Source organism: Boleophthalmus pectinirostris, unplaced genomic scaffold (genome assembly GCF_026225935.1).
Source record: "Boleophthalmus pectinirostris isolate CB_2022bp ecotype Guang Dong unplaced genomic scaffold, ASM2622593v1 HiC_scaffold_10, whole genome shotgun sequence".
In the NCBI taxonomy this organism is placed as follows: domain Eukaryota; kingdom Metazoa; phylum Chordata; class Actinopteri; order Gobiiformes; family Gobiidae; genus Boleophthalmus; species Boleophthalmus pectinirostris.
The window spans coordinates 18,624,571-18,647,974 of NW_026570971.1; the positions used below are offsets into that span (position 1 = coordinate 18,624,571).

Sequence of the window (23,404 nt, forward strand, 5' to 3'; positions counted from 1 at the left end):
AATCATGAATATTAAACCTCAGTTATAATATGAGAGCATGCAAATTGCATACTAACAAAAATGCAATGCAGTTATTAGAATTATGCACTGTGTTTTGCAATCATTAGCAAACAACAAAACAGAAACTACCTTGAAACACATTATAACACTTGTATTACTCAAACTGCGTTTAGCCTGGGAGACAGGCACACCGGGCATGATGTGTGGCGTTATGGATTGATTTAAGGGTTATAGTATAGCAGTATCACAGTAATGGCAATTTATTTACAAGTAAATCGATGAACAGTCACCTAAAATGAAACAAACAACAGATACAATGCCAACACACTACCAGAAACACTATTATTCAGCTGGTTAATCCCCTGTCTCAAGAAATGTCCTCACCACCACAATAATGCGGCTTCGAAGTACCACGAGTAAATGCTATTTGTTAGTGTATGAGGATAATATCGGCTTATTCTACACATTACCAGGCTGCTTCGTGTGAAACGTACAGGTTATGTAGTGCAGTAGTTATTAAGATAAGCGCTACATATCATACTATTAGCAGAGAGTGCTAGCGAGCTAATGACAGCAGGCCGCACCCTGTAACTTCTCTTTAATCCACTTGTGTAAACACTTTCGCCAAATACTGTAAATTACCTTATTCTTTTTGACACAGCATGTGGTTTCATTTTTCCTCCGATTTCGCAGGAGTAGTCCTTTTGTCATATGAGACATTGGAGCTGCTAGCATCCTCTGTTCAATATTTACTTGGAAGAAGGCCAGCTGACATCTCTTCCGGCTCTGATGCGAACAGCCAACAAAATGAACCAATAGCAAACGTTCTACTTTAGAAACTGGCCAATCAACGTAGAGAGGCGTGAACAACAGCTGATGCCTTAATGATTGACACGGCTCTCGACCAATAAGTCTTAATGTTTTCGTAGTAGTGTCATTACACCCTTGCCTCACAAATTTGGTATGCAAATAAGGAAGATACTGTGTTATACATGGTATAAAAAAATAAAATAAAAAATAAAAATATGTAAATATGTAACGTTTGTTTGTTTTAATAGGTATTTAACACTAATTAATAAATCCATTGTAGTTTCAGTGGTGATTTTATTGAGTTTCTCTTAAGCACTGATGAGTAACGTTTTAAATATGTCTGTTCATTCTGTTCATACCTGTTTAGGGGACACTCAGTTAGCTCCTTCTTGTCAGCAGCATTTCGCCCCAGACGGATTTCGGTTATACATTAGAGGCAAGTATTTCGCTGGATATTATTAATATAGATGAAGCCAATGCTGTTGGAAAGGTCATGAGCCAAACTTCACCCTGATTCAAACTTTATGATGCATGCAGAAGAACTCTACATTGTTTATTTAACTTCTGACAGATTAGAAACATTCTTGTACCAAAATATTTAAAACATGAAACCTTTTATTGTGAAGACAGTGAAAATTGATTTTGGCACATTGGAATGACAACACCATTTTCATTCTTCATAATCAATACTCCCACCACAATTGAACATGCTGGAAATACAACGCAGTAGAATGTTTGCTGTGTGGCTGGTTAAGCTGAACTGCAAATAGCAGAGCTGTAGCTCTGAGGAGGGGCCAGAATCAGAGCAAATCAATTTTACACACAGCTGGGCAAATACATAATGATGACAATCGCTGTCAACTACAGACAAAAACACTATTCAACCATGACGGTGATGAGTAGGATAGAAACAACTTTCTTTTTGTTTTCATGTGTTGTAAGGTTAAGTGGTGCTATATGTAAATAATGTTAAGGCCAGATGAAATGTTTGTGTTGTAAAGGCAGCTAAAAACGTTTATTTGGCAAACTTTATAATGCACTGTATAATAACACATGCTTTCAACATAAATAACACATTCATAGGCACAAAAATAATTTAAACTTGAGCTCAAAATAAGTTATTATTTTTCTAAAACAAAAAAATTCTATAACAGCAGGACATGGCAACATAAAATCATTTGGCTCGTATTAGCAGTAACATTATAATCATGCATGCTTGAAGACATAAAAGGCCAATCATAATATGTATTTGCTTCGACAACGGAGCAATGTGCATGCTTTAAAACAAAATAAGAACAAGCAAAAACATGTACCATCCAACGTGTGTCAAAAGCTCGTTAGTGCATCTCTTTCTTGCATGCTTGTGTAAAATGGCTTCCCAAAAACAAACGAGTGGAGTCCTGCTCTTAACTTCTCAGCCAAAGCCATAACAATGTTCAAGTCGCCTTCAACAGTTAGGTCCAAGTCAGTTTTGAGATTACGCAAAGACCGGAATGGCTTCTTCCCTTTTTGCCTGTGAAAAGAAGGAAGAGAAACTTGTAACACAGTACAAAGGGTCAGAGAATTTTACATTTGAATCTTGTTTGGTTGCAGCTGTGTACAAAGATGCCATACTAAAATGAATTATGTATGCTTCCAAGAGACAGCCACAGAGCATAAACAACCTAGATGGGGCACCTGTAAAGAAGCTTGCCCTTACACCTCACGCTGTAAGAAACATAAAAAGTAGTCTACTTATGTGATATTTTGAAAAGAAGATGCTCACACAATATGGCTTTGCTAGTGAGGGAGAATGCCTATGATCACATTTTCCAGAGCAGCTGGTGAGATATGAGTCTTGAATATAAAACATATGGTGTTATTCTACTTTTAAAACAGTTAAATGCAATTCATATATTTGTGTTGCTTACTTAAATGTTAAATAACCCCAAAAAATACCGGGTCATAAAAAGGTAATACAATGTTTTTCATCTTGTTTTTGTTGTTGTTGTTTTAATATGCATTTCAAATCTTAATTTACAGTCTTCCTTTAGCAAAAAATATACGGCCAATCAATACCCCAAATTTCAATGTAAAACACATTTTAAAAATAATTTATTAATACAATAACTAGTATCTCAAAAAAAAAGTGGGAAGGTCAGTTCATTGTTTGGAATCACAGAATGGACAGAGTGTGTCCCAGATGGATGAAAGAGCAGGTCACCGTACGGCCAGGGCGGAGAGGACAGATTTGGGCACAAGTGAGGTTTTTGGAGTTTCTGAAAATTCACTCACATTATTTGGTACAAATCAATTATCTTGAAAATTATGTAAAATTATGTGTACTGTATTTTTATATATTTGGAGTTTGGCATATTCTGATGATTAATAATTTCATAGAGATTATTTTGCTGCATAGAGGCAATCTTGTTTTGAACTTAAGCATGCCATTCTTCAACCTGCTCCCTCTTGGAGCTTTACATGCATGTTCTGGCCTGAATCCCTGCTGTCCCATAGTGCACTGCTGTTCATCTTCATTTAGCCACTGTCTTGGAAACAGTTAGAGAGGCCTGCCTATAGGTCGCTATTTTCCATTGGATATAACAATGCCGCATCCAAAACATGTTTTTGTTTTGGCCTGTGAATGATTCGACACAAGGGTATTCCACAGCATTTCACATATGTTTTTGTCCACGGTTGTTTTCCAACTGAACCCACAATTGTCAGCCCCTGTTTATTGCAATGTTTGGAGTTTGCCCCTCTGAGCTGATTGTACCCTGGCCCCCGGTGTAGCAAATCCCTAGGGATTACATTACTAAACACAGAAAAACACAGACATGCCCTGTGTTGAGTAGCGCTTTGTGCAGCGAATCAACAACAAAGCTCGGCTGCCTTGTGTCCTACAGAGTGACCAGCAGCGACGTCCCTTTCAAGGCGAGGTCATACTACAACAACACTACAAAGTCATAAACAATCAAGGGAACAGAAGGCATCATCAGCTTAGGTGTTTTGACTTTCAAGCATTCTTTTTGTAAAGCAGAGTGTGGGGGTTGGAAACGGTGTGGGGCATTTAATTTAATTTTAATCGAGATCCATTTCTAATCTTCAATGATAAACTTTTTAATTGAAAGGCCTACAGCCAATCCTCTGTCAACAAAAGCATCTGGTTTGGAGCATCAGAGTTTGAAGGAAGCCTGCATCAGAAAATTAATATTGAAAGCAATTTGATTTCTTTTTATAATACAAAAACAAATTGAAAATTGTGATTGATCAATATGAGGATTTTTGAGTTGTTATATCCCCCAGTCCCAGTGTGAGGCTGCAGCATAGTGTTTTATGAGGAGTGCTTAAGAGTTGTTAGTGGCAGTTCTTACGTTTCGTCCTCGATGTACTTGAGCAGCGTGAGGGCTTTCCTGTGGAGCAGCAGCAGGAACTGGGCCAGATAGGTGCTCCGCAGGGACAGGCCTGGCTTCAGCATGAACACCTGGGCGTGACACAGGACGTCAGTTAGTCGTCTTGGATACGGCACGGCAGGAAGCGACACGGGCAATATACAGTGAACAGAACAGATTTCCCCCACTGCTGTGCTAACCTTGAGCAGGGAACATATTGCTCTAGTCACGACAGAAAACCTGAAAGAGCATCAGAGGGCAAATGGCCATGGAAACAGATGACGCCAAGTGACCCATGAGAATGAGTCGTGTTGGCTCTGGATTACATCAGTTATTTGGAAGGTTAAATGGTATTTAGTAGCCAATACATAAGGCTCATTAGCAATGCACTAATCAGGGTGATGAAGTAAGCCTTGATTCAGTCTTTTACAGAGACTTGTTGATGTAACTCCTCATTTGTTCAGGCGTGGACCATGATAGAAAAAGTTTAAAAGCCATGGTAGTCATCTGGACAATGTTTCTGAAATTAAAACGTTTCGGCTAACCATTTGGAACAGAACTATCAATCTGAAATGAGCAAAAATGTATACTGCCTGAAAGGGAGGAGTTTACCCTGAAACTTACCACAGTGTAGATAACTACTTTTGAAACGTATTCTCCCATAATCTACCTGAATTAACATTTGAAACCTTAGTATCTGCTCTGACTAAGAATATCATAAATAATATGCATCTTTTTAACATAAAAAGAAACAAATATGCACTAGTACATATTCAACCCAAATGCAACATTATAGTCTTAAAACCCCATTGGATAATTGGATAACTCTCATTACCACTGAGTGTTTATTATCACTATCACATTTACACTTTTCCTTCCTTCAGATGATAATGTAATTCCTTACTCATTTTCCTCATCATGCAACATATGGTAGCTTTAACAGAATTGCTGCATACTAACCTCATCAATGAATGACTTCACCAAAGTGTCTTTGTGCATGACATCTTGAAATATATTTCTAAAAGCAGAAAACACAATGGTTATATATATATCCATAAAGGACACAGAGGCACATTAAAATAACACTGATTCAGCCTGGTGCTCACAGGTCAGGTGTGAAGGTCTCATCAGTGTGGATCACAGTATCAGGGGGTATATCGTCCTCACAGTCGGTCCTCCACAGGGCACTGAGCTCTGAGCGCATGTAGCGCCGCTGGTTATATGTGTGTTCATGGCACGGTGGCATCTGCTTTACCGTGTTGATGTCAACGTCAATGTGTGTAGTGGGATATGGAGAGTACAGCACCTGGCGGAAAGGCAAAACAAAGCTGCCTGTGGAGTCCTGGAGGGAAAAAGGCAAAAGCATAATCACTACTTGTGTGTACTTGTGTGTTGTTCAGTTAAAACATGACAGAACTTGAAACGCCAACACAGAATCTGGTGTCCACACTTTTTTGCAAGATGGTAAAAATTGAAATACTAAGAAATAGCAAAAACACGTAAAAGAGAATTATATTGTTGAAATCTGGAGTCCCTTCTGTCTAATAAAATCTAAGCTACCTTCAGCAGACCTTGAACAAACAGGCCAGTGTCATATTTGAACGAGGAGTCAGCCTTGCAGAGGCGCGAACATTTCCTCTCAGAGGGGGTCAGGAAGAGGCACAGCGTTCTGACAATCTGCACAAACAGAAAGTACAATGTCTCCTTTTCAATTTTTGTTAAAATACTAATGTAAATACAACAAAATTAAGGTTACATTCATGGAGCCAGCTCATTGAGTAAGGAGCCCTTTTGTGCTAGAAATTAAATGCTTACATCATATGCACTGTACTATATTATTTAAGTGCTTATTTGCAAAAAGAAGTTGTCTCTCAATTATGAAAATTACCTTATTTACTTTGTCTGGATTACTCCCAACTACTATTGAGCAGCCACATGTCTGGAGATGAGAGCTGATGGCCCTGATACACACAAATAAAGACAAGAATTGCAAATAAGAGTCTATTAGGAAGACATTTCTAATGACAGATTTTAAGGTTAATCGTCAGGTCAGAGGCGTTGCCAGAATAATGCATTTACAAAAGGATTAATTATTTCTTTGAATATAAAATACACTCCAGGGCAAAGTACTGTAGGCTAATCCGATTTTGATTAAACCATGAAAAGACATTGCCAAACTTTTGTCCACTTTTTATCCTTATGACACAGGTGAGTGGGCAGGGATTAACACATGCTTTGTCATCTTCATAGGACATTGAGGCTCCCCGTGCTGCTTTGAGCGATTAGGCACTTTATTGTCAAAATGTACTTTTCACAGGCTCTCGGCGCTAAGCGATTTCACCCTTTTCTCCAGGGGAAAGTCGGCTAAGTGGAAAGCCATTATTTATCATTGCAGGCCTGATAGGTGTTAAATGGGCAGTGTTCATCATCTGTCTCCATTTGCCTGTACTGCGGCACTCACTTGTGCAGGAAATCCTCATGGCAGCTGTCCCCAATGTCGTCGTCATTAAGAACTGTGTCTTTAATCTGCACAACAGCCAGGGAGGAAATGTATTATTAATCTCAATTATATTAAAACTCTTTGGGATAATAATATGCTTGTTTGCAAATTTGTGTAAATGTGTGCAGTAGTATAGTGTTATGTCAACTCACAATACACAAAAAAAAATTTTAGTTTCTAGTGCATTTATCAAAGTTGTGATTATATTGGGATTATATATAGGACTACGCAACTTTTCTGGAGATAGTTCTGAAATCTTCCTTTCTCCAAGGAGATGTGTTTTTCCCGTTTCCAAGTATAGCATTACCTGTATATAGCTTGAATTGAATTATAGAAGACTATTTATTTGTCAAAAATTTGTTGGAAAAAAAAAAAAAGCATCGGAACAGGAAACAGGGAAAACAATCACATCTCCATGGACACAAGCAGGTACTAGACATGGGAAAGTTACATGATGCATCTTTAAATAATAATAATGAAATGTACCAAATTACAGAAAGTATTGTCAGTTTCTGAAATCTTATACAAGCATTTAAAGTAGTATTGTCAGTCGAGTAAATAAAAGCATCATCTTAGAATCCTACCTAAAAGTATTTTTGTGTTAAGACAAAAAAATAAATAAAATACAGTAAGTAGTAAAGTGGCAATCATTGGGTCTTGGGGTTAAATTGGGATTGTAATTTATTGATGTGTGCCTGTATATGGACTATATACAAGGATATGTCTGATATAGTGCAAAGAGACAGTAGTGCTAAAAGTCTTTCCCTCTACTCACATCGATGTCATCTGGGACACTGTGTGTCTTCATGGATGCCAGAAGCTCCATGATTGGGATGATTTCCAAGCCTAGCACTGATATGATGTTGTAACCCTGAAAGCAGAACAATCATAAATAAGATATTTTTGTGCTATATTAATACTATGTTTCAATATCAATAACGCCGGGTTTGAAGATTAACTCACAGCCACAACCTTTTTATTAATCTTTAAAAGAATATAGTTGGGTTTACCTGACTGCTACAAAACCTCAAGGTTCATATCATATCAAAACCACACAGGACCTAAAAATAAAACTTTGAGAACTCGTAAAATATTAATTGCGTCAAGGGAAAGAGTTTGAAAGCCGAATGAGCTGTCACACAAGGTAAAACAAAACAGATGTGATACTGAAACAATGAGGACAGAGAGATGGGCTGTCAACCTGAGCTGACCTGACCCTCTCCATCTTAAAAGGCTGCAAGTCTCCTCCACATGCGGCCATTTCATTTTGACTGCTTTTATTATTACATTATTACATGCACACTAGTTTCCTCGGTTGGATCATTTGGAGCTAATTAGTCGGGTTGCCCCTCTGTGCTGAGGGACTGCAACTTTATTATTCTGCCAATGTTGCTATAATGCTTAATGAGTAAAGCCAAGATGATAACAGTAATTAAGTTAAAAGGGATGACGTCATCTCTAGGGCTGGACACGTAGTCATGTAGGCGATTAATCAGCTGATGGTGTCTTAGTCGATTAATTATTTTATTGGGATTGACAGTGCCCATTGCAAACTAAACACTGCTCCTAAACAAAAATGTTAACAATTCATGTTGTTACCAAACTTTAGTCCCCAATAAACATCTTAAAAACATTTTAGCTCATGCAAAATATATGGAAAATTGACCATTTATTAATTTATATTTGAATGTAGTTAAGGCTATCGATTTCTAACCAAAAAACATTGTTTTTGTAGATTTCTAACCAAAACAATGTTAAAATGTTATACAGTATTTTTTAATATAAAAATATATTTATAGAGACAACAGGGGCACCAGCAGTACATAAGGAAGTGTTTTCTAAAAGATCACAGGGGTTAATGAGGTTAGCAATTACTATTAGTATTTTTTATTTTTTTTAATCAATTAACAAATTCAGCTATGTATGAGTTGAATGTGCACATTTTTAACAAAGTTTCAAATTAATTTAGACTTAGATAGACTAAGATAAATAAGAATAATACCTGGTGATAATAGATAAATAAGATTCTTTATTGCACTCATGGTTCAGAGTAAAAAACAAGGACAAAATAAAGATTACATTTTTACAAAATACTGATACAGCGAGATTTACAAAGGTTTACCTTTTGCATCCAAATGCGACCCCGGCGTATCACGTGTTTGAGCCTCTCCACACAGATGGCATGCAGCGGCAGGTAGAAGGCCAGCTCAGTCTGAGGCAGGATGATGGACAAGGCACATGTGTTCTTGTCTCCTTTTAGTTCACCATCAAAGATTAGTGACACTATGATGACGCCCTTCTCCGCCAGGACAAAGAACTTCACATCCACAGCTCCGCATTCAGCACTGCGCAGGATCTCCCCATTCAGAGTGTGATTAGCTAGAAAAGTCACCTCTCCATCGCTAAGGTACATGACTTGGTTGCCCTTGGGTGCCCATATGTGGCGTACGCGGGGCCCCAGGATGTTGTCCCAGTAGGCGAAAGTGGCAGCAAGCAGAGGGCATTCCCCATCTACGGAGACCTCAGTCTTTGCCACAGCAGGAGACTGGGGCGGGCAACCAGATGACATTGGAGTGTGTGGAGGAGTAAATGAGTTCTTCAAAGAAAGATTGTATTTAGATCCTACAAAAAAAGACAGCAGTGATTTTACTATTGCTGCTTTATAAAATAATTTACTTTGAATAAGTAAAGCTCTATTTGTTATTGAATTGTACAGGAAAATTGGGTAGATAAGAGTGGTATTATGCTCTGCTATGCAGTTTCAGAACCTTGAAACCAACATTATAACACTGACATGCTGTTATGGGTTGTGAGTTATACAATATATTAATAAACTGATCTCTAAGAATAAAGCCTATTCACTTAGCAAAATGTGATATCATCAAATACTGACAACCTCAAATAAAGTATGTAAATAAAGTGCTGGTGCTAGATTGCACAAGTCAGACTTCTTTTTCCTTCTTCAACTGTCATCTACCTTTTGCTTAACAAAAATGCACAATGATATTTGTCATAAATGGAACACGTGAGCTAGTAATGAAGGAAAGTTAGAGAAATCATTTGCAACTGTTTTAAGTTAAGTTTGTCACTACTATCATGATGCCAATCAGCTGACTAGTTATTGTGACACTAATGGCAGCTTTGAAAACTGCATTGTTCCATATAAAAACTATAATCAGGAATAACTGACAGTCTACGCACAGCAAACATTAAACATTTGTTTTTATCCATATCACTGAAACAAGACTAGAAAGACTTTTAATAATAACCACTATCACAATCCACTAGCTCACTCGCAGCACAACGATAACCAAAACATAGCGATAAAAGATGATCAGCGACTTACCTGATGTTATTTTCTTGTTGCTGGTCACAATAATGTTTTCACGGATAATGAATTGAGCTGCTGCTGTCGTACCATCGTAACTATTAAATCTTATTATTCTATTCTATTAAATGAATCCTCATATGACTAGCATCTGTACTAGCCACACAGCTACTTCCGTGTACGTCAGTCTACATCACCAACAGATGTTCATGCGAAGCGCCCTCTAGTGTTTACGTCCCGTCATTGAACCTCAATGATGTCATTTTTATCCGCGCCTCCAGCCTGCGTCCACAGCATCCACCTGCACAATGACTTATTACACTTAGATCTATTTACAGGACTTTAGAAAGACATGAACCTTTATATTTGCTTGCCTAATTTCCTTTTTAGCATGATATCATATAAGTTTAAATTGCTTTCTCTACAATCGGAAAATCGTAAAACATATAGCCTACTGCATTTTTAATGGTGTCGGTGAAAACAGTATCATAATAGCCTCCTTTTGCTTGCAACCTGAGCTTTCTGAAATTGAGTAGGCCTACTTATACCTGTTAAACCATCAAACAAAAAAGAAAGAAAGAAAAACTACTGCGGATTTTTCTTTGACAATATGTGTGTGTCTCATTTTGTTAAAACACATGTAATTTATTATTCATATCATAGAAATTCATTGCAGCAATTGTATTTCTGAATGTGGATAAATACATTTAGGCTATTCATAGGAAACTCAGTGGTTTTAATAAAATTAATCACCATGCACCCTGTTCTGCAGCCACACAATACTCCTCAGAGGCACTTGAAATGTTGTTTATCAGCAATTCAAGCACAAACTGCAGTAAAAGCCAATACTAGTTTGCTATTCAACATATAGACTGTTGCCTATTCTACTACTATACAACCCCTGTCACTCCCCAGTCACCCAGTCTTCATTTTTTCTTCATGGTTTCCTCTTGCGATCTGTCCAAGCAGCATGACTACAAATCACCCCAAATAAACTAGGAAGTTGTAAGACTTGTGTTACTGAGGATCTCCCGGTTGGCCATCTTGCTGTTTGCTGGTTGTTAGCTGGGTGTGTTGGTATAATTCTGTCTTGGACCTCTTCCCTATAGCTCCATGCAGCTCTCTTGGGGAACAAGCTGATGAGTTTGGGGCCAAAGGACATCTATATAGCACTAGATCATCCACCATTTAAAGGGGCACTGGGGCAAATGTGCTGCGGATTTCTTTTAGTGTTCTGCCTCCTATGCTGTTTGCAATCTTTAAGTGTCCTCTGTATCATTTATGAAGCATGCAAACCTCCTCGTGCTATAATGTCTTTGTTTGGTGGACCTATGCTGGGTACTATACATAAAACTGACTCTTGTGAGCTTTAGCCATGTTATGAGCCATGTTGTAATGCTGTTACCTCCTCAAAAACATAACTGGAGTTGTGTTTTATTTCATTCACATGTTTGAGTAATCCTTTATTATTAGTCTGTCTACATCTCCAAAGCTCAAGATGTTCTACTCCACCTCATGTGATAGTTTTCAATTTATTTATTTATTTTTTTTTTATTAAGGACATCACAATCGCATTAAACAAGCCAGATGCATTGCTTTGAGTGTTTTAGCACAAGTGTGACTTTTCAACACCTGTCCATATACAAAATACAAACTACATGCATAAAACCAGACAATGCAAAACACATAATTTACATACAGATAAAATATATACAGTACATTTTCAGTGAGTACTTTTTTGCATGGAAACATACAATCATTTTAATTTACGTTTAAATTTGTTGTTGTTGGTTTGCAGTTTTAAATCAGCTGGTAAACAGTTCCACAGTCTGGCCCCTTTAGAAGAGAAAAACACTGATCAAGAGTCGTCCTGTACATTGGAACTTGTATTGGCTCTGCGTGTACATTTTATGGTTCTGGCAAATTCAGGATATAGCGGTATATCACAGTTAAGACACTTAAAAGGGAATTTAAGATTATTAAAATTGGTAAAAGTTTCAAAGTTAAAAAGGCTATGTTTCTTTAAAATTTCACAGTGGTACCAATGTCTGGGCTTTTTGTCAATGATCTTAGGAGCCAGTTTATAAAATGAACAGAGCAGTCTCAATATGGTTGAGGAGGCCTGCGACCATGAGGTGATACAATAAGATAGATGAGAGAACATCAGTTACCTTTTACATTTAATTCACTAGAGATGGTCAGTTCCAGAGTTGAAATCATCCAAATTATTCTAGTAAAAGTGTATGGAGTTTAAAAACACAGTAAATCATTTCTTGTGTTACCACATGACATCAGGTGGAACAGAGTGTTTTCTGTTAGAGTTCAAAAACAGTGTAATGGGCCCTTTAAAAAGAAAGTTTTCAAGGTCGACAGGAGAAAATTTGACAAACTGTCCCGGTCTCCACATGTGGCTCTGTGATGTTATTGCACATTGGTGATGTAGTGAAGTCTTCCTGAAGGTGAAAATGAGTTTTTACACCCAGATAAAAGCTCGGCAAGGATCAAAGTCCCATTAGGGTGACACATTATTTGAGAGAATTAACTTCATTTTGCCACTTGCCATGCTTGTGCACAGAATGTTGGACTTTCTTTGATTAATTTCTCTTATTGGGGGTTCAAGGATGGCAGATGTAAATTGGTGAGACGAGTGATCAAAAAATGTACTTTAGTTTCTTTGTCTGTTTAATTTGAAGTATTGATAACAACAGAGAGAGGAAATACAATCTTGATGTTACAAAATCATATGAGGTAATGTGTAGCTAAAAACATTTTGTTCAGAAAGAAGACATGTTGTTATGTTACCCAAGTCATTTATTTAATCAGCTGAATAACAAACTGGGCTTCATAGCACCACCTGCCAAAATTACAAATAAGCCTGGGTAATTGCCAGTTTTTGATATTCCACTTCACTTAGTTGGCTATTTTGGCTAGTATTGGAGAAAAAAAACACGTTTTTATTTAATTTGCTTGCTACTACACAAATATCATATTATTATTTTAGATGAGACATGACCTTAAAGAGTTAAATTTCTGTTGTCTCGACAATAGACTGTATAAAAAGTGGACCAAGGGAGTGTGACGTCTCCCAGAACGTTTTGCTCCAGTCAAATGAAGTTCACAAGGCTAGCAGTTACAACAAAATGACGAGGCTCCCTACAGCAGTTACAAAGAGAGAGGTGACCATTTTTGTAAAGTCAATAGACCTTTCACACAACGGCCGGATTTAATATATCCACATCTATGAAGGTAAGAAAGACAAAAACATAAAGGTGAAGAACGAAAATGCATTAGTGAACTACTCCTGAGCAAAACTAACATTATGGTCATGAATAAAACAGAAGTAACTTGTTTACTCAGACTGATTCTATAATTAAAATTACAAATCGATTTTGTGGTGTAGATATTAGCATAGACAGAGAGATTTGTGCAGTTTAAATGTGAGACATCTATAATCTATGAACATCTATAGCATTCGAACTGCGCAAATCTCTCTGTCTATGCCAATATCTACATCATGAAATAGATTTTTTACTTTAATTGTAGAATCAGCCTGAATTAACAAGCTATTTATTAATGAATTACTTATTACTTCTGTTTTATTCATGACCATAACATTAGTTTTGCTGAGGAGTTGTTCACTAATGCATTGTTGTTGTTCGCCTTTACGTTTTCATCTTTCTTACCTTGATAGTTGTGGATAAATTCTGGATAAATGTCCTTCGTCGAAGTTTTGGTGATGGGGCAGATTTATGAAGCTGGTGGAAAATACGCGAGACATTTTCACAGATATTTTGCCAGAAAAAAGCATTAATGTAAGTGACATTTACCCTAGATCGCACCACTTTCGGCCATTATGAAAAAGGTCTACTGGAGCCAGAACTGATGGAGCTAAACTTGATGTGAGGACCTCTGTGAGAATAACCCTTTACAAACCATGTCATATACCTGTTTTCTCACCTCCTCAAACTCCGTTAACCACCTTGTCGCAAATACAGGTCAGTGTTAGCGTCTAATATAATAAAGTGTAAGACAAATTACATCATCAGAATTGCATTTCCCCCATTTCCGTTCTTTTTGGCTGCTGACCAGATTCCCGGATGCAATCAGCGAGTCTGCGTTCTCCTCCCAGTGAGAACACCCTGAACATAACCCTCTTACACTGACTCTAATGGTGTTACTATGTTCCCCCCAGCTCCTCCTCAACTCCTGCTCTACCACGCGCTATTTACAACCACATACAAGGAGGTTGTGCTCCTGTCAGAGGAGAAAGAAAAAGCACATATATATTCTTACACAATATCCAGCAAGTGTAGCAGTGAAATAGTTTTATGCATCATACCAAAAAGAGATCTACTGCAACAACTGTATGAACATTTGAAAAGAACTTTACTACCTCATAGACATAATACAGAGGGATGTAACAATAACTGAAATATTGTGATATCGTATTGTCAGAATTCTCACAGTAATATCGTGGACCATCACAATATATGGAATTACAAGTCTCTTTGCTTAAATGAAAAGTTATGGTGCAGCAACAGCTAAAAAAAAGACAGAAGAAACTACACAGACCATGATCCTTTGCTCCATTTCAGTGTAGACTACAAGAAGAAATAACAGTTCTAAACACTTTTAAGTCTTAGTTCTTTGGATTAAGTCTTGTCAAGGCATTTTAAGTGGAAAAAGTAATAGATTAACAGTTTTAGCTGTTTAGCCTCCACAAAATATCGCAATAAATATCATGCCATGAGATGTATGTTTTGAAAATATTGTACAGAGAGATTTGGATATTGTTACATCTTTAATCGTGAGCATCCCCACCATATCATGAGCTTTCCTATGATATCGCAATAAATATTGTACCGTGAGGTTCATACCGTGACAATATCGGATCGTGAGACTTGGTACACCCCTAGTATTACATTTCAAGGGCCCATATTATACACTATTTTCATGGTTTCATCCTCATCAAAAACATACCCGGAGTTGTGTTTTTCTTTTTTCATATGCCTGCACTTCTGGCTCCTCCTGATTCTGGCTCCCATTGACTTACATTGGAATATTGTGGTCCCTCTCTCTGTAACTGCTGCTGCGTTCCTCGTCATTCTGGTCTTGAAATGTTCGAATGAACCCAGTCTACATGATCCTTTCAGATTTATTTATTTTTTTTTACTATTTGTCCTCTTCATAACATAGAACCTGGCTTCAAAATGGCCCCTATAACCACTAGCATCACACTCACTTAATTAACTTCTTTATACAATATATGGTTACTCACTGTGATGTCGTGTTAATACAAGAAGTACTCCACTGTGTTTTGAAACTCCATACACCTTCACTAGAATCATTTGGATAATTTCAGCCCTGAAATTGCCAAACTGAACTAAAAGTTAAAAAGTAGTTAACTTGAACACTTCAGCTTCATGACATTACAAAGCAGAACAGAGCAAAATTATACCATGGCTTAAAACTCACAAGAATTCATTTTGAGTAATACAGGACCTTTAAAGTACACACAGGTTTCAGTAATAACAGAAAAAAATATTTTAAAAACGTACAATAAATATGCCTTTTTTATAGGCAGTACAGCTTTAGAAGAGCTTGTTCAGATGGTGAAGTGAAGCAGGGATCACAGCCAATGTTCATCCAAAATGTAACATAGCAATGCATCAGACGCTTTCTTTCTAGTTTATGGTCAATACATTTTTATAATTAAATGCTATGTGAGAAAAAAATAATCTTGGAAAAAAGTTGATAGCTTTGATTCTTTATAAATCTTATGATAGAGATTTGAGTGAATTTGGTGCCTATACTGCTTCTCTAATCACGCCGAAATGAATATGGGAAGTGTGTGGCAGGATAAATAGCTCATGAATTGCTATTGATGGTAATTGGGGGTTTTCATTTCAAGTATGAAAGAGGAAGAGTAGTGATCAGTGTGTACTTCTGAATTGGCTGCGGAGTGTTTTGGCTCAGTTAAAAGAGATTGAGAGACTATAGGCAGCTCTGGTTTACAGTTACTGCTTCAAACATTAAACCACATGACCAGGAATCATGCAGGAAAAAGGGCCTGGAGCAGCCTCGGAGCAGCCTGCAGGGTCAGCGGTGATCCAGGACTTCCACCACAGTGCTTTGGTCCATTGTGAAAATATACTAGTATATTTCTGTCTGTTTGGAATGATTTAGTTGTTGGTTTTTTGTTTTTTGTTTTTTTTTTTTTTTTCAGTTTTCACAAAAGTTAACCTTCAACTCAGGCATATGTTCAGCAAGGAAGCTTCTGAAGGCCACAAGCTAATTTACAAATATGATACCATATACTGTGAACATGTCATAATCTCTATAGATAGAGCTGTGAACTACAGTATTAAGGATGTTTTTTTAATGCTAATTGGGGATCTTTCTGAAAACATCTATGACTAAAGAAGAACTAGAAGACTAAAATGACTCTAATTATAATATAAGCAGTAAAAATGCACAAAGGAACATCAGATTTCAAATCCCACCTAAATTGTTTTGGGTAAATCTAAGGAGAAGTGAAGCTGCTCTGGAGAGATGATCTGATAAACAGTAGATTGAGCATCTGTTGGGTCTTGACAATGCTCCAATCAATAAAAATAAGATTTAGGGGCTGATAGAATTAAAAAAAAGTCTAAATAGAATTCCTATAAAAGATTACATTTTTCTAAATTTAATCACTTTTTTTTTTTTTTTTGTCGGTTTGGAGCATAATCCTGCACAGATCGATTTTTGGAGACCTGCACCCACCTGCACCCGCGCTGTACAGCACCACACCCACCTATTAACCCATGATTATATCAAAGTTAAACCCGCACCCGCCCGGAGTCGTTGACATTCCACCCGCTACCCATTCGTGCCCATGATAAATCACACAGAATTGAAAAGTTACAACTTCAAGAATTACAATCACGAAATGAAATGAAACGGTTACACTTTCTTCAGTATGAATACGAATTCACAGGCGCGACTCGACTGTCATCACTCCACAGACATTAGCAAAAGGAACACACCACGGACTGAACCAGGACTAACCCAGCCCAGAAGTTTAGTCCTGGTTTAGTCCTGGTTTAGTCCTGGTTTAGCCCTGGTTTAGTCACTGGTGAATCTCCCCATTTTCAGATGGGCGTGATTGACAGGTGGATTAGCCAATTGGGACGTGCATGATCCTTCCATATCAGAAAAAAGAAAAAAAAAGAAAGAAAAACATTGCCAATTTTTGCAGAATTAATGAGCAAATAACTCTGTTCAAATTATATATTTGATTTTATTTGCAAATGATATGTGACCAATGAAATCACTGAAAAATACAAATCTGATAGTGTGATTGAGTCTGAGGTGCATGGAGAGTGTGGGGGCCAGACTGATGTCAATCTGTATAAAAAATACAGAAAGCCAGGCAAGATCCTGATTCACCTCAGAATGTTTGACTTGACTGAAAATAAGTGGGTTACAGCATTCCCTTTATGTTTTATATGCCCGCGAGCTTCACACTTCCCTTTTATCAGATGGTCGACAAAAAGGAATAAATTAAGAAACAAAGTCAAACCTTATTCAGCTTAACAGGTTTAAGTGACTATGAATGTCCACCTCCTTCTTCTACAAAAGGCTGATTTGTTATGTATGCATAAATGTACTGTATGTATGACAGAGTTCAAGTACACGTATAGCCTTGATTGCAGCTCGGTACAATGTTCTGTAATCACATAAAGAAAACATTATCATCAGTGGGTGCGCTTATGTTTTCTCCATTATCAATGAATGACTCTCACTCTGACTCATACCATCTCAAAGTATGACGCAAGTAGCTCCTTCCACCCCATTCAGAAGGGGCTCATTTGGCGATTATTATTCAGATTTTCTACAGGCCATCATGCGGACAGATAGTGGGTGCATAATAGGCTCTGGTCCTTTTGTATGGATTCAAAGACCGTCCGGGTTTGAAACAACAGCAGTAGCGGCACTGGGAGCAGTGTGGGTCTGGGTATAGCCTGCCTTTCACACGCGCTAACTTCAAAGCGACTCATTTTCTCCTGCCCAGCTGCACGGTGCTCTGCCACGGGCCAATCATTATAATGAGTTTTTAAAGATGGCCAGCTACAGACAGACAAACACTGCACAACTGGGAACAATAGTGTGAGGTGTTTCAAAGGGAGATTCACAACATGTTCTGACTGATTTAATACAAGTTAATACACCTGAGAGCTAGAGCACTGGGTATAAGGGTGCAAGAAGTAAAAAGCAAAGACGGTCCATTGTTGGAAAAGCTTTATAGTTAGTTTTTCAAATGATGATGTGTTTCGTAATGGGAAGGAGTATGTGTGAGGCTTTTCAAAGACAGCAACACAACATGTTCTATCTAATTTAACACATTAGTCTACACCTGAGAGGGAAAAGATTGAGAAAAAGGTACACAGTAAAAAGCAAATGAATCATATTATAGTTTTCTAGTGATGATGTGTTCTATAATAAGAGAGACTATCTGTGCAATGCTAGACTTGACTAGCCTGATTCATCAGCCGGTTTGACTTCATGGAAACCATCTGACCTCGCAGCATTAGGATTCGTTCTCTTGACAATAGGCGGGTACTTTTTATATTTAACCAATTGCTGCTATTTGGTCGTGATGTATGTAATGCGCCAATAACGTCTTTCCCCTTGATAAAATTCACCAAACATTCTCTTTGTTCCGGCTTTAAATCCTCGATCTCGGGAATCGTTGCCGACACAGAATGTATGTCTTCGTCTACATCCATCTCGGCGGCTTTGTTTACTGTTGTGCTGTACCAAAAAAGGGACCAAGACAGGTGCTTGAGTTTTACGTCATGGCTTCATAGCTCTACGCTGATTGGCCAGTGTGCAGTTTACAACTTCCGGGGTTTTTGCAAACCGTCTAGTGTATTCTGATTCCTGACCTAGTCACTGGAGAGAAATGAAATTGAGCGGAGGCACTAGGTGACACCATCCTGGCTATGACTTGACAACTTTAGAAGAAGAAAAAAAAAATCACAACTGTTATAATAGAAAAGGATGTAAAATAAATACAAGCTGTTGCCTCTCCCATGACATACTGGCTATTCTGCTAAATTGACACTGGCTCCTCCGTCCACCACCAGTCACTTATCACTTAAGAGTCTTGCCTAAGGACCTAACAACAGTAAATGGTAAAGGATCACATTTTTATACAGTGCTTTCCCGCCTTCAAGGCACTCAAAGAGCTTTACATCAAGGAACCACTCACTCATTCACGCACACATTCATACACTCAGACACTGGGGGCGAGGTGGGTTAGTTATCTTGCCTAAGGATACAACGATAGTATTCAGTGGGAGATGGAATCACATCGTCAACCTGTGGGTCAGTGAAAGAACTCAACTGAGCTACTGTCGACCATAACAGCAGTGGGCACTAGAGCCGGAGCTGCCACAATAAAAGACCTGGTATTCACTCCCATCTGAGTCTGACCAGGCCCAACCCTTCTTATCTTCTGAGGTCAGACGACTTCAGGTATTCTCAGAGTGCTGTGGACCACAATGATGAAGAAGAAGCAGCAGATAGCACTGATTACAGGTTATATATGAGCCTATGTTTATTTTTTCTACCCACACAGCATAAACTTGGTATTTGTGAGAAACTGTGGAGTTATATTAGTCTCATTGCTGCCTTGATGAGCCTTTTCCAGTCCATTGCATTTGATTCCAAAATGTGTTATCACTGGAGTAGAGACTGTGGAACACTGCAGCTTTCTGGGCCTATAAAATGCCCCAGTGGTTCTGTGCAACCAGTCATTTATCGACTGAAATACTTCTAAATAACAAACATGTGCCAAGACAGAAATACTTTTACATAAATGCAGTAGTTTAAAGGTCCTAAGTTACTCAAAATTGACTCTTGTAGGTTTTAAAACATGTTTTAATATTGTTCCCTCATCAAAAATACACCCAGACTTTTGTTTTCTTTCACGCATGTTTGAGTAATCTTTTATTATTAGTCAATCTCAAAGGTGGGACCAAGTCTTTGTTTTGCAAGTCTCAAGTAAGTCTCAAGTCTTTGACCTCAAGTCCGAGTCAAGTCCCAAGTCAAATACAGGTAAGTCCAAGTCGAGTCTCGAGTCACTGGCCCATAAGCCCAAGTCAAGTCCAAGTCATCTGCTTTGAGCTTCAAGACATTTCAAGTCTTTAAACCAAAATACCAAATATAGCTTTGAATTTTGCAATTTATATGAATCTTAAACTAAATTGTACTTAAAAAAAAGTCATGGTATATTTATATATGAGTATTTATAGAGTATACAATAGTTCTAGAAATTAATTTAGTTATTTTTTCCTTTTTAATTTGACAAGATCTCTGTCATTACAGTCAGAACAGAAAAAATCAGATTTTAAAGTGCTTCTCAAGTCACAGGCCTCAAGTCCGAGTCAAGTTCCAAGTCAATGACCTTCAAGTCCAAGTAGGGTCCCAAGTCTTAGTCCATTTTATCAAGTCAAGTTTCAAGTCCTAAAAATAGTGACTCAAGTCTGACTCGAGTCCAAGTCACGACTTGCAAGTCTACACCTCTGGTCTGTCTGTCTCCAAAGCTCTGTTCCACCTTGTGATGTCATGAAGCGGTAGTTTTCAATTTCACTTTTACCTTTAGTTCAATAGAGATTGGCAGTTCTAAGTCTGAAATTATCCAAATGATTCTAGAGAAGGTGTGTGGAGTTTAAAAAAAAACAGTGGAGCGCTTCCTGTATTACCACATGATGTCACAAGGTGGAACTGAGCTTTTTCTGCATGAGACAAAAAGCTTAAATATGCCGGGCTTGTGTTTTAAAGATGTGTGAATGAAACAAAACACAGCTCCAGGTATGTTTTTGATAAGGAAACAAGAGAAAACAATATGAGGCGTTTATCAGGACCAGCACTTTTATTTTTAATTTGAATACGTGTTATACACAAAGAGATTCCGTTCACTTTCCAGCCTATTCAAAATTCAAGCAACTTTAACAAGCTCTCGGAGGTTGGCTATGATAAAAAGATTGTAATGTGAATTTCTCTTAGTGTTCATGTCCCAGCAACACATTGCATGAATACATAACAGACATCCTTGAGATCAATACAAATTATCCAAAGTTTTTGAAAGGGTTCGGAGTTCTATAAGACCGCAAACGCCCTCAGCAGACAGAAATCAATAAGCACTTGCGGAGAAGAGGACTACCAGAATATTTAAAAAACCCACTCACCTCCCCTCTCGTCTCTTACATTTGGATACATGGCAAACATTCAAAGTCTTTCTCTTCAAAGCCTAAAGTGAATAGTTCAAACATAGTGACATATCTTTACCTTGAGTACGTCTGTGAGGGTGTGACTGTTATGACAATATGGACTCTCTTTTTTATTTCAAATGCGCTACCTTGTGTTACCTCTGCTTCGAGTAAAAGAAAAATACGCCAACTGCTAGTGGGTTGTGCTTCAGTGCTGTGAACCTGTCTGCAGAGATGTCAGGGTTGTGCTTGCTTTACAACATCAGGATGGAAATAGCATAATACAGCTCTGTTTCCATATTCTTATACAGAATAAAAGCTCAAGGACATATGTACCCTATTTCAATGAGTAAATGCAATTATAATCAATTACACATAGTAACATAGAAAAAAAAAGTATAGAGATAAAATATTAAATGTAAAACATAATACAGTGCAATGCAATAAACACACACACATTTGTACGTATCGTATTTGTTCTATTACATTTTTAGAGACCCGCACCTGCGCATTACAACACCATACTCACCCGTTAACCTGATTATATCCAAGTTAAACCCACACCCACCTGGACCCGTTAACATTCCACCTGTTACCCGCCTGTGCACACACATTAAAAGCATTCTAACTGAAGCACTTTATTTTTTTCAATGCGCCTCTCAAAGAACAATGACGCTAAATGAGGACTGAATAAACGGTTTGAATAGGCAATGCACTGATCCCAGGACTAAAACAGGACTAAACCAGGACTAAACCAAAACTGAACCAGGATTGACTGTCGGGACGGGCCCGGAGGTGCACCCGCGTCGGGCGACCCCAGGCGAAAGGACCAGCTCATAGCTTCGCACCTCATGGAGCTAAGTGCAGCCCTCGCTTGATCAAGCTTTGCAGACACCCTGCTCCACGGGCTTGGGGTTCTCCCTATCTCTCTCAAGTCCAAGATTAGTCCTGGTTTAGACCTGGTTTAGACCTGGTTTAGTCCTGGTTTAGACCTGGTTTAGACCTGGTTTACTCCTGGTTTAGACCTGGTTTAGTCCTGGTTTAGTCCTGACCCGCCAGTGTGTAATCACTACCCGCCCGTAAAATTCCAAAATGTTAAAACCCGCTGGTTTCAGCAATTATTTGCAGGTACCGGTGCAGGACTCTGAATCCTTTTAACTAGCTATTGATTTACTTTAAGTAAACATTTTCCAGTGTCATTACTTATCACATTTGACTTCACTATCTTTTTAAGTAAAATAGAATAGTCTCCTTCGGCTCTCTGACAAAAACAAAGAAAAGTTTTTCAGTGAGCATATTGAGACAGATGAAGGAGCAAGCAGACAGCAGGGTACAGTTTATACCTAAAAGGAAAAAAAGCTGTGAGGAAAATAGATCTGGATTTTAGAGGAAAATGTTATAGCATGCTTGTTGCTTAGTCAGTACTTCCTTCATATCCAACCAAATGAGGTTTGAAGCTTGAAGAAGGAGAATAATTAACCTGAGGTACACGTCTTTATCCATGTGAGGAAATTGATTCTCTGCATTTGATCCTGATAGAGAAATTGCACTGCCACCTCAAGCCATGTAATCTTGGCCTACGTCATCAGAGGTATAATACTCCCTACAATGGAAGCATAGCCAGACTGGACAATACTATCACGATGTTTTAAGGGTTCATATCTCTGGGTGCTGCGTCTCATACTGACGGGAAATAAACTTCTGCAGTGTTAGAACTCCAGCTCATGCCTCTTCTTTTCAACTCCCAGGGTACTTCAATTTATTCTACAACAGAAGCATCCTTCAGTGCCGCTGGGGCAACCTGACAGGAGCAGCGGGCGACCGGAGTGTAGCGCTAGGGGACCCACCTCCAGATAGACCTGGTCAAGACCTTCTTACCTGGAGGATTTCACCACTTGTGCATTTTTGTGTCAACAGACACACAAGGGCCAGAACATTATGACAGATTTGACCACTTGCAAAAGTCAAACTCGAGAGTGTTTCCAACCTCTGCCATTATAGATTTAATTACATATAACTTATATATAATAATAAAGTGCAAAACATAAATGGTAAAATTCAAAATATTAAAAATACCAAAAATAGCAAGAGTTGTGTCAAATATGGTTAGGTTAGGTTAATTTTGCCATTTGTAGTT

At 38.1% G+C, this 23,404-nt stretch overlaps 2 protein-coding genes across 2 annotated transcripts in view; both read right to left on the reverse strand.

Moving 5' to 3' along the window:
• Positions 1 to 778, reverse strand: part of kiaa1109 (KIAA1109 ortholog) — a 37,522-nt gene extending 36,744 nt beyond the window's left edge. The window contains 1 exon segment of the mRNA XM_055159035.1: positions 643 to 778. The gene's annotated coding sequence lies outside the window, so the exon portion shown is untranslated.
• Positions 779 to 1,407: 629 nt separating this feature from the next.
• c9orf72 (C9orf72-SMCR8 complex subunit) lies at positions 1,408 to 10,203 on the reverse strand. Its single transcript, XM_020919308.2, has 10 exons — positions 10,028 to 10,203; positions 8,804 to 9,303; positions 7,457 to 7,552; positions 6,643 to 6,707; positions 6,070 to 6,142; positions 5,742 to 5,858; positions 5,288 to 5,523; positions 5,142 to 5,199; positions 4,164 to 4,273; positions 1,408 to 2,323 (listed from the first exon to the last, which is right to left on the reverse strand). Exons 2-10 carry the CDS (start codon positions 9,248 to 9,250, stop codon positions 2,137 to 2,139), a joined length of 1,389 nt encoding a protein of 462 aa, XP_020774967.1. The 5' UTR covers positions 9,251 to 9,303; positions 10,028 to 10,203; the 3' UTR covers positions 1,408 to 2,136.
• Positions 10,204 to 23,404: the final 13,201 nt, after the last annotated feature.

What these genes read in the sequence shown, in the direction of transcription:
- c9orf72 (XM_020919308.2), bottom strand. Translation starts at nt 9,250, where the DNA reads ATGTCATCTGGTTGCCCGCCCCAGTCTCCTGCTGTGGCAAAGACTGAG. An exon ending in CATGAGGATTTCCTGCACAA is followed by an intron (nt 6,143 to 6,642) that starts GTGAGTGCCGCA and finishes TGTGTGTATCAG; the next exon opens with GGCCATCAGCTCTCATCTCC. An exon ending in TGAAGTCATTCATTGATGAG is followed by an intron (nt 4,274 to 5,141) that starts GTTAGTATGCAG and finishes TGTCACGCCCAG; the next exon opens with GTGTTCATGCTGAAGCCAGG.